The 17,516-nt window shown below is 42.5% G+C and overlaps 1 protein-coding gene across 6 annotated transcripts; it reads left to right on the forward strand.

The window, feature by feature from the left end:
- Positions 1 to 7,767: 7,767 nt before the first annotated feature.
- Positions 7,768 to 15,909, forward strand: LOC146205695 (uncharacterized). 6 transcript variants are annotated; one of them, XR_014704244.1, is made up of 4 exons: positions 7,768 to 8,253; positions 12,795 to 12,934; positions 14,119 to 14,196; positions 14,622 to 15,909. XR_014704244.1 is itself a non-coding variant. In XM_084590352.1 (3 exons), the coding sequence occupies exons 1-3, from the start codon at positions 8,200 to 8,202 to the stop codon at positions 14,665 to 14,667; spliced, it is 240 nt and encodes a 79-aa protein (XP_084446478.1). In that variant the 5' UTR covers positions 7,768 to 8,199; the 3' UTR covers positions 14,668 to 15,909. The 6 variants fall into 6 exon arrangements, 4 of the variants coding, with proteins under 4 accessions (XP_084446478.1, XP_084446479.1, XP_084446480.1 ...); XR_014704243.1 differs by having other exon boundaries at positions 14,119 to 14,200; positions 14,622 to 15,906; XM_084590352.1 differs by lacking the exon at positions 14,119 to 14,196.
- Positions 15,910 to 17,516: the final 1,607 nt, after the last annotated feature.

Raw genomic sequence — 17,516 nt, forward strand, 5'->3', positions numbered from 1 at the left:
CATTTTTTTCTGACGCTAAATAAACTGCCTGCGTGGAAATTTGCTTCATGCCATGCAGCTCTTCATAATTGACCGAATCAGTAGGCACACAAGGAGCGTGCGGTTGAAAGTTCCCAAGGTGGCTGACCACTGAGAGAGAGAGTGTTCACAAGATGACCAAGCGGGTGGAATCGACTCCGCGCGCTAGAGGTAAGGTTGAGGGAGGCTTGCAGAGCGCACACACAAGTCCACACGGCTACTTCCTTGCGATTCTTGCAGGGTTACATCTTTGCGAAGGACGAGATCAGGCAATGTAGAAAGTTCTGCTTGTAGACTCATCGATATCCAGGCCACAGAAATACAGGCGAGCGTACGAAAGCTTCCGTCAGAACCGCCATAAAGCGTGCGAGCCACACAAGGGTAGAGTGGTAAACAAAAGCCGCAGACAGACGCAGAATAATCCAGTCTGGGAAGCTTGCTCCATAACCGCGCGACGAAAGAGAGCCGATACGTCTGAGACCGTCGCTCGTAGTCCGTAGACGACGGCAACGACAGGACGACGGCTCCAATGCGACTGTGCGAGAGACAGTTCGCCGAGACATTCCAACGAGTGACACTGGTAACACTCCGCCGACTAAACGCTTTCGCGAGACAGAAAGGGCAGCTAGCAATACAGTTCATCCTCCTATGACTCAGCGTTACGTGGATACGCCGCAGCCCAGGATTACGGGGGGAAAATAAGAGATCTCTCCCTTCTTCATCCCCCTCTCCCACTTCTTGGCCACCACGTGGGATGGTACCGTGCTCTTATTTTTATTAGTTTTTGCGCACACTACCCGTGAACGCCCCTCCCCACTTCCGCCGCCGCTTGAGTCCGGACATGCCGTGAGCACACCTGTTGATCCGTCTGTATGTGTGCTGCGGGAAGGCATGAGCTGCCTTTTTTCCTTTTAGCTGTGTCTTCGTAGCGAGGTTACGCCTTCTGAAATTGCTTTGCTTCGTTAAACGTCTTCTTTGCTCTCTTATGGCAACGTTTATTCTTTAATTTGCACTCACTGGTCCAAAAGTTAAAATGCACGATTTCTATTCTCGAAAGCTTGTTCAAATTGTTTACGCTACGATGCTTCCTTATTTCTGTGTAGCTGTGTACGCTGCTTCTGCTGCTTCATATCTAGCACGACACCATCTGTGAGGCTTTAAGTGCCCTGTAAATTAGTAATTATATGCAATAGAGAACCAATACAAGCCACCTTAAAATATGTGCTGAATATGAAAGAATAAAGCTATAGTTCCTAAAGCGCGTAATAAAATGTGTCTATGCCGTTAAAAAGCACCTAAGTGCATGCCAGTGAAACGTGCGCAGAAATGCATTTTTGAACATACTACATTCTTCAAAGTCTGTACCTCACACGATGGTTTTGGCATTGGCCGCAGAGGTCATATTCAGCAAAGTCGAAATACAAAAAATCCCATGTGCTGAGCGTTATTCGCGTACGTTGAATTAATGGTGACCAAAATTTTGTTCTTTTCTGCTTTTGTAATGACGCGCAGGGCATTATACAGAACATCAGCATCCACGTGGATCGCGCGAAAAAGCGGAAATAAATTGATTACTATACTTTTCTTGCGTTCAATTTCGGCTTCGGTTCCAATTACTTAAAACCTCCATTCATGCTGCTAAGGCTACAGGAACGGATATGCGCGAACGTTCTGTGATTATAGCGCCATTACTTCATTTCAATGCTCCACAAATCTAACGAGCACCCGTTATTACGTGATTTTGGTTTATATTGAACCGTAACAGGAGTAATTAAAGTTCGATCAGTCAATTTTCATGACATAGGGAACCTAAGAATCAGGTAAATATGTCGTCTTGTTAGAAGTATGACCTATATAAAGTGAGTTTTTTTTTTTCTTTGACTTTTTATAAACGCCCACGAAAGGCTTTGCTTGCCGATTATGTTTTAGCTGCCATATCCAGTCCTCCATGCTGTGTTTGGCCGTGACTCCATTCGGGCCACATGGGGGGCCAGACGTCCGCAGCGAACGGGGTTGCAGCCACTTATTCCTTGTATGACGACTCCTTTTATGCGAAAAAAGAGTCACAAAGTGGCAGAAACGAGTGAAATTGTTGTGATTCCCCATGTCCGGCTCCCTTTCTTTTTTAGGTAAAGAATCAGAGTTTATTCTTTTCTTTCGCGGCCTTGGACGTTTTGTGTCTTCCGCGACGCTCTTCCAGCAACACGAAGTCACGAAACGAAGTCCCAAATACTCAGCACAACTGGCAGAAAACACTCTCGCTCCGTCGTGGCCTGCCACACCGCAACCGACCTTGTTTATCCATTACACGTTTCAGAGCAGTATAATAGCAATGCGCAGTAGCCTCGTTGCGTGTGTTTATATATATATATATATATATATATATATATATATATATATATATATATATATATATATATATATATATATATATATATATATATATATATATATATATATATATATATATATTTCATATGTCGCGGGCTTCCTTTGAAACGCAGAAAAAAAAATAAGATCACGTGAGATATATCGTCCAGAAAACAATTTTCTGAGAGGTTTCTGAAAGCGCTCTGCACCTTTGCGTTTTGTCTTCCGCCAATTCCTAAAAAGTTGAACAAATAAATGGAACGAATCAGCTAAAGGAAAAACAAAAATAGCCTCAGTAACTCTGCTAATATTACGCATCCGGTTCCATCCGCGTCCGAAGTGCCTTTCACTCGTCAGACCTTGGCTCAAGTTAGTGGGACAACATGTATTTACTCAGAACTGGCGGACCTCCATGGGGCGGCAGTTTTCACAACGTTCGCATCAAAACTGTCATGCAACCATTCGTCGCACAGCCTTTCAGGTGATCTCATACACTTAATCGTTGCATTTAGCATGCATCTTCTAGTCAAGCTGGAGGCAAGCTTAAGGCAAGCTGGTGACAGGGATTCGAACCAACGACATAAGTACCTCCAATTGTATGTCTTCAAGCCGAGATTTCGGTTATTAGTTCTCCCAGGTGCTGCGTGAAATACGAAAGTCTCTGTGGAACACGCACTCATATCGAAAGCAATACTAGCAGAAATAACTTTAATACGTGTCGAAAACCTCACTCGAAAACATTTCGCCCGTAGAACTATAAGCTTTCGTAATCCAGCACGTAAGCAGTATCTACCGAATTTTCGTAAGTGCGCGGTACGTTATCAAATGTGGTTCTTGGTCATTCTTAGTCGAGGAAGACGACAAGATATGACTTTTGAAAGCGTAGACACGCGAGCGGTAAGGTCCAGAATTACGTAGCCTGTCAGCTTGCGCATTGCCTAGACTTCAGCTGTGGTGGTTGTAGTGAGCTGTTTGTTACATGTGTGTACACGTCTGCATTCTGTAATATCATTCGTGTCTGATATAGAGCCTGGTTACTTTGTTCTACATGTTACGCGCCATCCATCGTCTGGCTGTGTGTTACGAGTTTTGATCACCCTTCTTTAGCCAAGTCTATTGTTTGTCGGTGGCAATGAGCAGCGCTGGTTGAGGACGAAATCCTGAAATCCTCAGTTTGACGGAAACCCGCTCGGTCGGGTACATTCACGGCGGAAAAGCTTCAAGAGGCTACCAATCATTTGTAACCAAAGACGTTTCAGCCCCAAAAGAGGGGCCGTGCTCACAGTATGAACAAGGCCCCATACCGGGGTCGGAACGTATTTCTTTTTAAACGACTGTTCGACGCTCGAAGGTTTTCCCCAATAAATCATCCATCGATATAAATAAAAGCGGGCTACTGACGGTACCATGTGGCCATCTCATACCACCGTGCCGTTCTTATTCACGCCAGAGAATGACTATCAATAAACATATCCATTCATGAGTAGCTCTACTGCTAGTTACAGGGAAAGGGTACTTCTATGTTGTGATATGGCTCTCTCATGTTGCACAGACAAATGACAGGGTTTTTCTTAATCGAGAAAAAATAAATGGAGTCTGAAAAACTCTAGAGGTGAAAACCTTTTCCTTTATGTTTAAAACCAACATGTTTCGTCAGGGATCTGTTCGCAAGGATGCTAAGGCTCCTCTCCTCAATGGTGGAAATTTTCACAACCATTTCAGGAACGATAAATAATGAAAATTGTGTTGTGCTAGGTTTTACGGCAAATAGGCATCTAAGGCCATCATGCGCCAAACGCAAGGTTTAAATGTCTGTTTGGTAGGATGAAGATAAAAGACCATTAAAGCGCAGGCTTCAGCAGCCCCGTCAATAAAAAAAAGAAATCCGTGGGCGAATGGATCACTCTCATGGTGCCAAAAGCCAGCTTTCGTCGGCGGAAGTACGAACCCAGTGGGCGCATGTGGAAAGCGGGAGATTCCGCCCTTTGAAGCATGGGAGTCGTGATGAGACTTTAAGATCATCGTCGGGAACTCGTGCAAAAGGTAACCCTCTACGAGCGTGCCTATGGGTTCCTCCTCGTAGTCACGCGTCATTAAATACATGGAAAGTGGAGAATCCCCATCGACTTGGTCAGCAAGAGGACGTCCCCGCATGAACGAAGATGGCGATTGCAAGCAACGGTCGGCGAAGTACCCTTCTGATCCACTGCGAAAAGAATAAACGGGTACTCGAACTGCAGTCTTTCCGCTTGCGTGCCTCGCACACCACTGCCGAATTTCATGTGTTCGCTTTTCAGCGTTATTTTCCTGGATGTTTATCCTCGCACTGCATCTGACAGCAATTCTGCGGAGATCGATGATGCACCACGAAATCAAGCGTGCGCTTCGCAATTCCCGGGAGCATTAAATTACAGTCTACGCTGGAAATATTTCATTCACAAATATTTCCTTTAGATCTGAATATAGCAGTCCTTATCTTACTTTTCAATTGCGAAATATAGTCAACAGGCCACCGCGCGGGAGGAACATCAGCAATAATCTCTAGCTGACCAAGCTAAAAAAGCGGCTATGAAGCAAGTTGCAATGGGCGCCAGCTAATCTTGTACCATCTGGGGTTCTTAGCGAGCTCCGGAACATCAGAACATGAGCGTTATGTATTTAGTCGCGGTAATAACCTGGCAGTTGTAGCCAGAAATCTTACCCGCAATTTCTTGCGATGTGGCAGAATCATGACCTCTTTAATAGTGCCGTCTTTCTTATGCTACAGTAAAACCACCTCTCTCAGCAATCTCCACATTTTCCTTAGCTCCCATGCACACTGTGTGGTACATGCGTACCCCATTTCTTCCGCCAGCAAGCGGCGAGAGTGCGAACGCCACAAGGCGACTCGTGAAAGACACCTGGAAGCGAAGGAGGGCACAAATGCTTGTCCTCTCATGTCTGGATATGTAGCGCGTTTGTGGGGTGAGCAAACGATAGCTACACCAAGAGCCAATCGGGCAGGCACGGACTATACATCGGCAACCGCTTCGCCTGCCTCTGGACACTACCCGGCCTATACCCTATTTCGCGATTCGAGTAAGTATCTCGCCTACTCATCGGCGATCTGACCGTTCTTCAGCGTAGTACCCTATTTTAACACGAGAGGGTTAGAATCACCAAGACGAAAAAAAAAATGTCCGTTGACGAGCATGCCTCTGCTAGGGTTTCATTGCGAGTGCGTTAGTGACACTATATGTCAACAGATCCGTTGCAAGCCTCGCAGCCTCAAATAGTCACGAGCATGCCCCTGGCAGGTGATAGTTGCTAGGTGACAAACACTGCAACCCTTGAATCTCCCCTTTGAAAATTCACGAGTATGCCCCTATAGCATGTGGTAGCTGGCAGCTGATAAACCCCGGAACCCTTGCATCCCCTTCTGAAAAAAATCGCGAGCATGCCTCTGACAGGTGGTACTTGGCAGCTGATAAACCCCGGAACCCTTGCATCCCCTTCTGAAAAAAATCGCGAGCATGCCTCTGACAGGTGATACTTGGCAGCTGATAAACCCCGGAACCCTTGCATCCCCTTCTGAAAAAAATCGCGAGCACACAGTAAAAAATTTTACACCCTTATGGGTGCTAAAAGGGTGCTCCTGCAAAATACATCCACTGGAGCACCCTTCTAGCACCCTAATTTTCATATATACACCCTTCATTTCAGCTCAAAAGGGTGCTTTTGCCACTAAGCACCCTTGATTTTATGTAGGGTGTAGCAAAGGTGCTGAAAGGGTGCTAAAAGCCTGCTCAGAAATGAGTAAAGATTGCATTTCAGTACTTATATATACCTTATACAAAAATAAACAAGCCCGGAACCGCGGTTAAAAAACCGCCAGTGAAGTGCAGTTTTCCAAAAGCGCAGCTCTAAAGGGTAATTTGTCTAAATTACATGCTGGAATACTATCTTCGAAACATAAGCTTTCCAAGATCGCTCGCCATAATGAGCATTCCGAACGCGCCATCTTACCGCATTAATGACATGGAACAAGCTATGCCAACAATCATCCACTTCATTAACTCTCTTCTTTCTAGCGCGATATTCGTCATGTATATATTCATGTAAGTTGCAGTTATTCTTCCATCAATATAAGAATGGATATAATCTTTTTGACTGTGACGTTTCCATTTAGAGAGATTCTAGTATTTGATGATTAAATTTACATTTTATTTCAATCATCAGCTAAACAATCAGGCGCAAAGGCATGTCTTTCAACAATCGCTATTTTATTCATATGTAGTAAACCAATGCATAAAACATGGAAATAAGAGAGAAGATGCCTGAGGAGACACCCCGGCTAAAATATCTGACCGCCACACCTAGGGTCACGAAGAAAATGTGAAAACCTGGCATGTGCAAGGAAAAAGGGCCATATTTAATTAGTACTGCTCTTATACCGCTCTTCATGGAATCGCGCTGTAGGATGTACAAACTATTTCAAAAAATAGTTTATCTGCGAGAGAAAAAAACATACGCCATCAAAGTTATTATCCAGCCTCATCTCCACCATTTGCGCAAATTGAAGCCGGAGAAACTGTTCGTCCACTGCAATTAATTTCTCTAAATCAAAACAATGAGCTGGGATACAACATTTTTGGTGCAGGGCTAGCGCTTTGTACTAGGCCAACGCTGATCTCGTGCTCAGTGTACAAGAACCGACCTGAATCAAGAGTGAAAACTGGGTCTGATTAGCTGCAGCATCTTTCAGTCGAGCATTAAACAGATTACTTGCAGCCTTAACAGCACATCGTATCGAAGCCTGGAATGCATTTGCTAAAGATAAGGAGAGAGCCGAGTCGGTCTAGTAGGTGCGTAATAACAGAAACGACCGAACAGCGCTGTATAAGGGTTTTTGAAAATACGAACTAAACTTATTAACAAGGTAAAACCTGAATTCGCACAATATAAGAAAGCTCGAAAGAGACAAGCTGGGGCGTCAAAAGTTCAAGGCGATTGAACAGCCGATCATCGAGGGATAACAAAAAAAAAAAAAAAAAAAAAACGGCCACCTGCAACGCTTTTTACAATGATTCATATATCCAACAGCTAGCTAACAGGGGCGGAACAGCTTTGCTAAAGGCGACAACGTGCGCTCGCTGATAGCCGATACGGTCCGAGCTGCCAAAGCGCATACGTGCGCCAGCAAAACACGCGTGGCGCTCGTGTTTCTGCGTTTCTCTACTGCCTTTTACTTTTGTATATTTCGCGGTTTCTGCAAGGCTTCAGGTGTACAGCAGAGAACGGTGATGTGAAACCGAACCGGTGCGGTAGTCCAAGAGACGACGGTGACCCTATGCCGCCGTGCACAAAGGCCCCAAGTTATTCTATCCGAGTGATACGCGTTGAAAGCGCCACGAAATGCACTGTGCGCTCTCAGACGCTGGCCATTTATTTTTATTTTTATTTTTTGTCGCTCCTTTCCTCACACTCATGTTGGCTAGCTCTGCCTCCTCTGCTTGGGTGGAGAGGAGGGCGCCGCACGACGCCGACGCCTTTCCCACTTTCCCTTACACATGTCCACAGCGCTGCGGGCGCTGCGGTGTTTATCTGAAGCGCTGATCACGCGATGCGATCCTTCCCGTCATCCCTCCGTTTTTTCAAACTGATGCGCCGTTGCTGACGCTTGGGCTAACGAGTTTCTTTGTCTGTCGCCGGCCGTTCGCAGCTGGAAATGTTGCTTGTGCGTTGCTTTGCTTGGTTTCTGCGTTCTATGTCAATGCGAAGAGGATGTTTATCTCTCTAGGCTGCTAGCATACTTGACACAAGAGCAGCATCATGCACTGTGGAGGTCTCGTCAACCCGTCGTCACCGTCGTCGGTGAAATTTCAGGTAAGCATACCTATATTACGTCCTCTTTTTGTCAAATACCAATCTTGAAATGAGGTAGACTTATGTTAGTGGAACTTTTATTTGTGCTTTGTGGATGTTTCATTCAGTTAGGCACTAACACTCACAAGTGAGATAGTTGGTCATGGCGCTTGCATTGTTGGGCGGTAGTGCTGTGGGTACGAACGACACTTAAGCGCTGTCAAAGTATCTTCTAGACCTGCCGAAAAATTTCTTTATTCGACATGGCTTTCAAGAACGCATTACGTGACAGTAAAAGCTTATAAAGGCAACACGTAGCACAAGTGCGGATAGCAATTGAGCTTTTTTTTTTTTTTTTTTTTTTCTAGAAACACTGCTCGCCCTCACAGGAAGGAAATTAGAAGGGAATCCATTAGCCTGAGTGTCTTAAGCGGAGAGTTATGCGTGGGAAACGGGTGGCATTATAGTTACTTCGGGGCTTCGAATAGCCGACCGTTCTCATAAATAGAGGCGCACGGGCAGCGTGCCGCGCAGCAGACACGTTGATCTCTACGACGAGTGCGCCGTGTCGTTTTGTGATTGCTTTTCTCTGGTCACTACATGCAGAAAGAACAAAATTGCCGCTTTTATTTCTAGTTTAGGTTCCGACTAGCAATAGGCGGCCACGGACTAATTCTATGGCTCTAGACCTCTTTGCCTTGAATTCCTAATAGTTCGCAGAGGTTAATGCTGTAAGCCGCTTTGCTTACCTCTGCAAGTTTGCCTTAAACATTCGGAACTACCGCAGTAACATGTTCCCCCGCTGAGTTCCCTCCTTGACGACAAAGCGCTAGCGAACATGACACAGGCTTTTCCAGTCGCTATCCCAAAGTCGCATCATATGTCCGCGAATCATTCCCGGAGATTGGACCTTTTTTTTGGGTCTCTCTGCTGGCTGAACATCATTGTGACTTTTGCACAACTTTACGCTGCAGCAGTTTCACGTGATTCCTCTCAAGAAACTTTGTGCGTGCCGAATATGCAAATATTTTTTCATTATGCATTTTTTCCTTAAGGGTGTGTTCAGATAAGAACAGTAATAGAAGTTGTATGACCTTTTTTTTTTTTTTTTTCAAATCTTTGTATATGGTGGGCAAATGTCTCTGCACAAAGAAATTTGCTTTAGTTTTGCAAGATGCGGTGCAGTTTTCTCGAAAAAAAAAATCCTATATCACTGTTTACTATTGGAAAAACGCAATTTTTGCCGTTTCAAAACGTTACAAGTTTGGAGACCTGCGGTTAGCGTACTAAAATTTTGTAATCTATTGTTTTTTGCCCACTAAATCTATGTAACTTTTACTTGTATTGGAATTATATTAAAAACAGGTTTTGTTGTTGCAGTTGGTTTAGTAAAAAATTGCTAACATTGCTGCAGAAGCAACGTGCGGCAAAAAAGTCCATTTCCAACCTTAAATAAGGCATGATGCATTGTTTTTAGCATTGTCTTTTTTCCGTTCTTTATTCAGATAATTGCCTAAATTTCAGGTAAAATCTGGAGCTCTAAACTGCTACGTGCGTTTAATATTACAGCCTGAAAAAGTGTTGCATTGTATTATTTAAAATTATAAAAGGTATAAAACTGAATGCTCGTTTTGAAAATTGTCAGCATCATAGCCCTACATTCTGGCCCGACTTAATAAAGAGTTGCACCTGAAACTTTTTCGCTACATTATGCAGGACTAGTTCTTTATTTCTGCAAACATTGAAGCTGTAGATTTCTTTTTTCTTTCTCCATATTATTTTGAAATCGGCCGAAATTCAAAATTATAAAAAAACGAACAACTTTGACTCGAATTTGAAAAACTGCCACATTTTCAATTTGTATCGAAGTCCATGAAAACAATCTTAAGTACTTTATAAACATCATGTACTAATCTGTACCGCAATATGTAAATTAAAATGTAAAAATATATATAAAACTAAATGTATGTTGTCATTCTATAGAAGTGCTTATGGCCTACCCTTATGGTGTTGGCGTCGAAAGTTCGATTTATTATTTGCTGAATTTAGTTACATTTTACTCTTATGCAATATCCAAAGCCTTCTCAATGCCTCTAAAGTCGTTTTTTGCTTGTTGGCAGTGCTGATGATTGCTTAAAGTGGAATGAACTCGCTATTTCTAGTAATTTCAAGGGACATCGTCAGTGACGAACTTTTTCACTATCCTATTTTTTTTTATTCCTTTTTTTTTTGCGAAGCTAATCCACCCAGTTCCTAATTATATTATTTCATTTCTCCTTTATGAGAAAAATTGAAAATACTCTGTTCTTGAAGACAATCTTTCTAATGTGCACATAATTAGAATCATAAGCAACACTCTTTGCAGTATGATAGTTTAGTTGTAATTTTATATTTATTTATAGCAGCAACACGAATGCGCCGAGATTATGAGCATTCTTGACGACTGAGCCATCTAGCCCAGAAAAAAGACGAGCCAACACGCGGTGAATCCCCTGTCCACCTAACCTGCGAAGTGTATGTAACCTGCAGTTGAGGTGAACGGCGGTTTTGCTCTGTGTTAGCTCGCCTTTTTCTGGGCTATATCCCTTTGTCGACTAGAACGCTCGCCATCTCGGCTCATTTCTGCTACTGCTATAATGAAATATAAAATTCTACCTAAACTGTCATGCCGCAAAGTGTTTTGATTATGCTTCAAATTATGTGCAGATTAGAAAAATGGTCTGCAAAAATAGGGTATTGTCAATGTCGTTATGGAGAACTGAAATAGCATAATTATAAACTAGAGGGGGGGGGGGGGGGAGATAGCACATCACCTAGCTATACATGTGTGTGTGTGTGTGTGTGTGTGTGTGTGTGTGTGTGTGTGTGTGTAAGTGACGGGCAGAAGTTCTCTACATCCTGTACACACACGCACGCACGCACGCACGCACGCACGCACGCACGCACACACACACACACACACACACACACACACACACACACACACACACACACACACACACACACACACACACACACACACACACACACAACACACACACACACACACACACACACACACACACACACACACACACACACACACACACACACACACACACACACACACACACACACACACACACACACACACACACACACACACACACACACACACACACACACACACACACACACAAAGGCATGCGGCTACTTGCAGTCAGTTAAGCATCACAGGCAGAGGCTCAGATTAATGATTCGGGATTTGGTGTAGGCAAGCTGTAATGCATTGTTAGCCGTGCTTTCTACCATGAAATAGCGAATTTATTCCACATTAAGCAATCAACACTACCAACAAGCAGAAAATGACATTACAAGCATTGAGAAGGCTGTGGATATTGCATAAGTTAAAGTATAGCTAAATTCAGCAGATAAATCGAACTTTTGACGCCAACACCACAAGGGCAAGCCATAAGCACTTTTGTAGAATGACAACATGCGCTCAGTTTTATATTTATTTTTACATTTTAATTTAAATATTGCAGTACATTTTAGTACATGATGTTTATAAAGTACTTACGATTCTTTTATGAGCCTTCGATAAAAATCGAAGATATAGCAGTTTTTAATTCGAGTCAATGTTCGTTTTTTTTATAATTTTGAATTTAGGCCGATTTCAAAATAATATGGAGAAAGAACAAACACGTCTAGACCTTTCAATGTTTCTAGAAATAGACAACCAGACCGGGATAATATAGAGGAAATGTTTCAGTTGCAGCACTTTGTTAAGTCGTGCCAGAATGTAGGGCTGAAAATTAACAATATTCAAAATCAGCGCTCATTGTTATACTTGTTTTTACAATTTTAAACAATATAATGCAACACTTTTTCAGGCTGTAATATTTCTGAGGTACTGAGGAACTTTGAGATGATTTTTTATAAATATCGATGATTTGTTTTAAATTGGCATCAAATTTACTCCTTTTATTAATATTACTGTTTACGAAACTTGGTCGAATTTTATGCATTGTGGACAACACACCTAGCAGTTTAGGGCTCCCAATTTTGCCTGAAATTTAGAAAATTATCTGAATAATAAAGAGAAAGAGACTCAATGCTGAAAAATCACGCCCGTATTTAAAGTCATACCCGTATTTAAAGTTGAAAATGGACTTTTGTGTAGCGAGTTGCCTCTGGAGCAATGTTTGCGATTTTTTGCTCAATCGACTGCAATAACAAAACATGTTTTTAATAACTACAAAGTAAAAGTTACACAGATTCAATGGGTAAAAAAAAATAAGTGATAAAATTTTTGTACGCTAGCAGCAAGTCTTCAAACCTGCAACTTCTTGAAATGGCAAAAACGGCGTTTTCCACCTGTAGTGACATACGATTTTCTTTCCGAGAAAATTACGCCGTATCTTGTAAAACTAAAGCCCATTTCTTTGTGTTGAGACCTTTGTCCACCACACATAAATAATTCATTGCAAACAAAAAATGGTCATTGGACCTCAATTGCAGTTCTCGTCTGAACTCACCCTTGAATATCTTTTGGCCATTTGTAGTGTTTTATAATCTTATAGGAAAATTGTATGCAGATGCTGATGCCCATTTTCAAGATTGTGTTGACCTACCAGAAGATAAAATTCCAGACATGGCGAATAATGCATTACAGCCTGCTGACACCCAAGTCCCGAATTATTAATCTGAGCCTCTGCCTCTGGTGCGTAACTGACAGCAAGTACCCGCATGCCTTTGTAGAGTGTGTAACACCACATAATGCGCACTTTTTTAAACAATTCTTTGCTCACAGAATGACATTTCATCAAGTCGGTTGTGTTGTTGATGTCTTCAGAGTAACTTTTAAACAGATGTCGATTTCATTGCTTTTATAATCACATAATATTAAGGCCAAAATATCTGAAAAAACTAGGTTAATATGTAAATACTACATGGAAATGGACTCTATATCCATCCTACTAATGAAAAAAATGATTGCATATCTGATCACCAAGGACACAGAAAAAGGTTTGTATGTTAAAAATTGCGGCCATTTTATAATAGCGCTATTTGTTAACGCAAAGACCAATAGGCTTGAATTTTTTCTTTTCCTTAGTTTAGAGAAGACTTCACAAAGGTCGCAATGTCAAATGTGCCTGATTGCATTTGTCATGACGTGACAGTACAGTTAGTCTCGAAAGGAAAGAGAGAAAACTGCATATACTGAACCAATTCCGCAATTGTTAGAAAAGGCCCCGCGGATGGAGCTGCGTAAAGCAGGACACATGTACAGAACAGAATAAGTATAAAAATATTTGAAGCCACTTGAACAGAATTTTTTATTCCTTGCATCTTTCACTTTCAACATATTGGCTTAAGTATTTTTAATTTTGCTGTTATATTGATTCCACTAAACAATGCCTCAAATATTTTTATATGTTAATTGGGCTTTTAAAATGTATAGAAAAACTATTGGTTTGATTATTGTGAGAGAAATTTTCTATATAATCTAATCCCCATGAATTTGCCTGCGAATTTTATGCAGTAAAATTGTGAACTTGCTTAAAAATGTGAACTTTTGTACAGAATTTACTTTAATTATCTGAACATTTCTTTGAAAAGCATAAAAGCTATTTCCTACATTTCTTACACGATATGTTGGCATCAACTGCAAGTCCTAGTTTCAATCAGGACCCAAATGTCCTTTTCGCCAAAAAGAGAGAGGTAATTTATCAACGTACCACATTAAGCAGTAGTTTCCAAAAATAAACTGGGATTGTCGGTCTCTTATGATAATTAACTTGGTGTGGTGTGAGTACAGTCTTGCTCGCTGGACTTGATTGCCTTTCCTTAAAAGACAAATTTTGCTCACACTCAAAAAGTGGCATATTTGCATCTTTTTTTCAGACTGGATGTCGCAGTCATGAGGATAACCGCGCTGAGCATCGGAAAATCCACAGCTTTCCAAGCCATTTTCATACAAGAGTTCGTAAGTCCTACCAACTAGACTGGCATGATATATGTGCTGTACTACGTGGAAAGTTAAACAATGTGTTTGTAGCCGAGGAATTTACCTTTAACTTTACAAGGTTGAGAGAAAATGGCACCAGTTACGTTTTTATATACTTCGTATCTCACAGCAGGCAGTTATTCACGCATAACAAGCTGATTACTGTACTTTAGTCTGTAAGACCTTTCCTGGAAACTAGAAATGTATTACCATGTCATTCTGCATTCAGTTTGCATGCACAGTATCAGGTAAGTCTTTTTACTAGCTGGTTTTGATATTTTTGTTATCAGACTAGACCTAAATATTGTCGAGGGATATGTTCAGTTTAACGAAGTAAAGACAGCTTAGTACTGATTCAATTAACACCTATACATTACAAATTTACCTTTTTTTACTGCAGGATCAAGACTTTCCAGCTCTCGCCACGCTTTATTTTAAGGAGCTAGCGACGTTCAGCGTCGTGCTGGGTGCGCTAACTGACGCACTTGGAAATCTAGAGTCTGCTGCATTACGGCCACCTTTGGCCTCTCGCCTCGGCCGAGCGTCTCCCTCAGCCAAGCCACCTGCTGACCTGAACCAAGCGTTTATGGACACTGGGCGCACCGCACACTCCGAGCCCACGCAACCGGAAACGTCCACATGGACTTCCTTCTTCCAGCGTTCGGTGACTGTTATCAGTTCATATTCATATTTGTTTTGCCTGTTAAGGTTGTTATTTGTTATGTTGCTTTTTAGTCTAGTCTAATGTGTTTGTATAAAAAGATGTTCCTAGTTTGACCGGTCTGGTCGTGTGTCTGTTTAATCCCACAAAATCAACCCTTTAATTGCTGGTTATTAAAGAACCTCCTCACATTTATGTAGTCTACTGTAGCTAGCGCATTGAAGAAACACTTTTTCTACCTCTTCGTTGAGCACCAGTGCCTATTGTCTACAGGCAATGCAGAAGGAGATTGTTTCCTAGAAGAAAATTGGCTCTTCAAAATGGTTGGTTGGTTTATGGGGTTTAACGTCCCAAAGCAACTCAGGCTATGAGAGACGCCGTAGTGGAGGACTCCGGTAATTTCGACCACCTGGGGTTCTTTAACGTGCACTGACATCGCACAGCACACGGGCGCCTTGCTTTCCGCCTCCATCGAAAAGCTGCCGCCGAGGCCCAAAATGCGTTTTAAACCTTAAGCATTCAATGAGCTAGTTGTTCTAGTGCAGGCAGCTCTTCTTGAAGCTGAATTTTATACACCAGGAACAGTTGTGATGAAATTTATGAACAAGATTGTGAAAAAAAATTCATGATTTGGTTGCGATTTCAATGTTCATAAGTGCAAATTTTTGTGGCACTTTTACACATTCTTCTTTAAATTAAAGTACTGGGCACTATTTAGTTCTGAGGATTCTAATATGAGTAAATGCAAGCCAAGTATACTAGTTTTCTTGATGGCGTATGGGCAAGAAAAGGCGAGATACATTTGTTAAGTGTCAATAAATAAAATTTTTGACTGTTCTACAAATGCCGTCTTGTTACTGTGTTTTACAAATGGACTCTGGCTTAGGAAGTTGCCACAGCCTTGTTGTTTCCTAAACTTTCTTTTGGGTTGAAAGTGTGAAAGTACATTGTTTCTGGCTGGTTATTCAAAGAAATTTTTTTTCTATGGGCACATTCTTCAGGTTCAGCCGCCTAAGGCATACAGAGTAAGCACATTGGTGCTAGAAGCTGGTCAGTTGCTTGGATGCAGATGATGTCTGACCAATGCTCTAGCTTGTAGAATGTAAACAGGTTTGCATTTTACATGCGTGTGGGTCAAGTTACCCATACACTATTTATACTTTTATTTATTTCATTTCTTCGCAACACTGCACATAAGCACGCATACTGTGCTCAAGCCTACGTTTTGCTTTATGAGGGACATAAAAGGTCATTTGGAATGCTCAGGCTGGGATTGCTGCACGAGCACGTATACCGCGTGCAGCACCCTTCCTTGGGGAAGGGTGTAGCACAAGGTGCTGCAACACCCTTCTGCTGCAGCACCCTTTCTTCGGAGAAGGGTGCTGCAGCAGAAGGGTGTTAAAATATTTATAATTAGGGTGCTCCCCATGCGACAAGCCAATTACACCCTTAAGGGTGTAAAATTTTTTACTGTGCATGCCTCTGACAGGTGGTACTTGGCAGCTGATAAACCCCGGAACCCTTGCATCCTCTTCTGAAAAAAATCGCGAGCATGCCTCTGACAGGTGGTAGTTGGCAAGTGACAAACACCAGTACCCTTGCATCTCCTTTTGAAAAAGCCACGAACATGCCTCTGGCACGTGCAATCGAGCGCCGGCGCTCATTTCTCTTTTAAAAGCTCATAAAAGTCCCCAGAGGTGCGACTGGTCGGCACGGTTGCGTGAAATCACGAGGCTAGATGGCATCTTCGAGTTGGAACTGCCAACTCGGGCAGCTCCTTTCATATGAAAGGATGAACTGAGAATCGAGCGCACGGAGGCCCTTGCACCTGAAACACAGGTGCTCCACCTGAAACTTGGTTCCACCAAGAAAAGTCTAAACTCTTCATAAGGGTGCCGTCCAGAAGAGCCTATACAAATGGTGCAGAAGGGAAAGCGGCAGTGTTTAATTCTGTCCCTCTGGTAGCCGTACGTTGCATTCCTTCTGGGACCGAGGCTATTATACGCTGAGACATCGCTCAGCAAGCACGCTGGCCGGCTACCGCCGGAAAGCGATATCTGCTACCTAAACTTGATGTCAAGCGCTCTTTACCATTTGTACAGCTAGGGTGTCCAAGCTAACTTTAGCCGTGCATTACAAAAAAAAAATATAAAACATTTGATAGGCCAGAGAAACCACTTGCATACACCTGCCAGCCGTCATGGGCATGAGAGGCAATATTTGTTTGCAGTTAATTTCATCATCATCATCAGCAGCAGCCTGACTATACCCACTGCAGGGCGAAGGCCTCTCCCATATTTCTCCACTTAACCCGGTTCTGTGCTAGCTGCATCCACTTGACCCCTGCGAACTTCTTAATCTCATACTCCCACCTAACTTTCTGCCGCCCCCTGCTACGCTTTCCTTCCCTTTGAATCCAGTTTGTTACCCTAAGCGACCATCGGTTATCCTCTCTTCGCACTACATGTCCTGCCCATGTCCATTTCTTCTTCTTAATGTCCACTAGAATGTCGGTAACTTGAGTTATTTCTCTGAACCACTCTGCACGCTCCCTATCTCTTAATGTTACCCCTACCATTTTTCGTTCCATAGCCCTCTGGGTTGTCCTCAACTTATAGTAGAACTCTCTTGGTT

Source organism: Amblyomma maculatum, chromosome 1 (genome assembly GCF_055883805.1).
Source record: "Amblyomma maculatum isolate TAMU_Amacu chromosome 1, ASM5588380v1, whole genome shotgun sequence".
NCBI lineage: Eukaryota > Metazoa > Arthropoda > Arachnida > Ixodida > Ixodidae > Amblyomma > Amblyomma maculatum.

Excerpts from the sequence above, each read along its gene's own strand:
- LOC146205695 (XM_084590351.1), top strand. The coding sequence starts at position 8,200 with ATGCACTGTGGAGGTCTCGTCAACCCGTCGTCACCGTCGTCGGTGAAA. Across the intron at positions 8,254-14,118 it reads CGTCGTCGGTGAAATTTCAG|ACTGGATGTCGCAGTCATGA; the intron begins GTAAGCATACCT and ends TCTTTTTTTCAG. Across the intron at positions 14,197-14,621 it reads CAAGCCATTTTCATACAAGA|GATCAAGACTTTCCAGCTCT; the intron begins GTTCGTAAGTCC and ends TTTTTACTGCAG.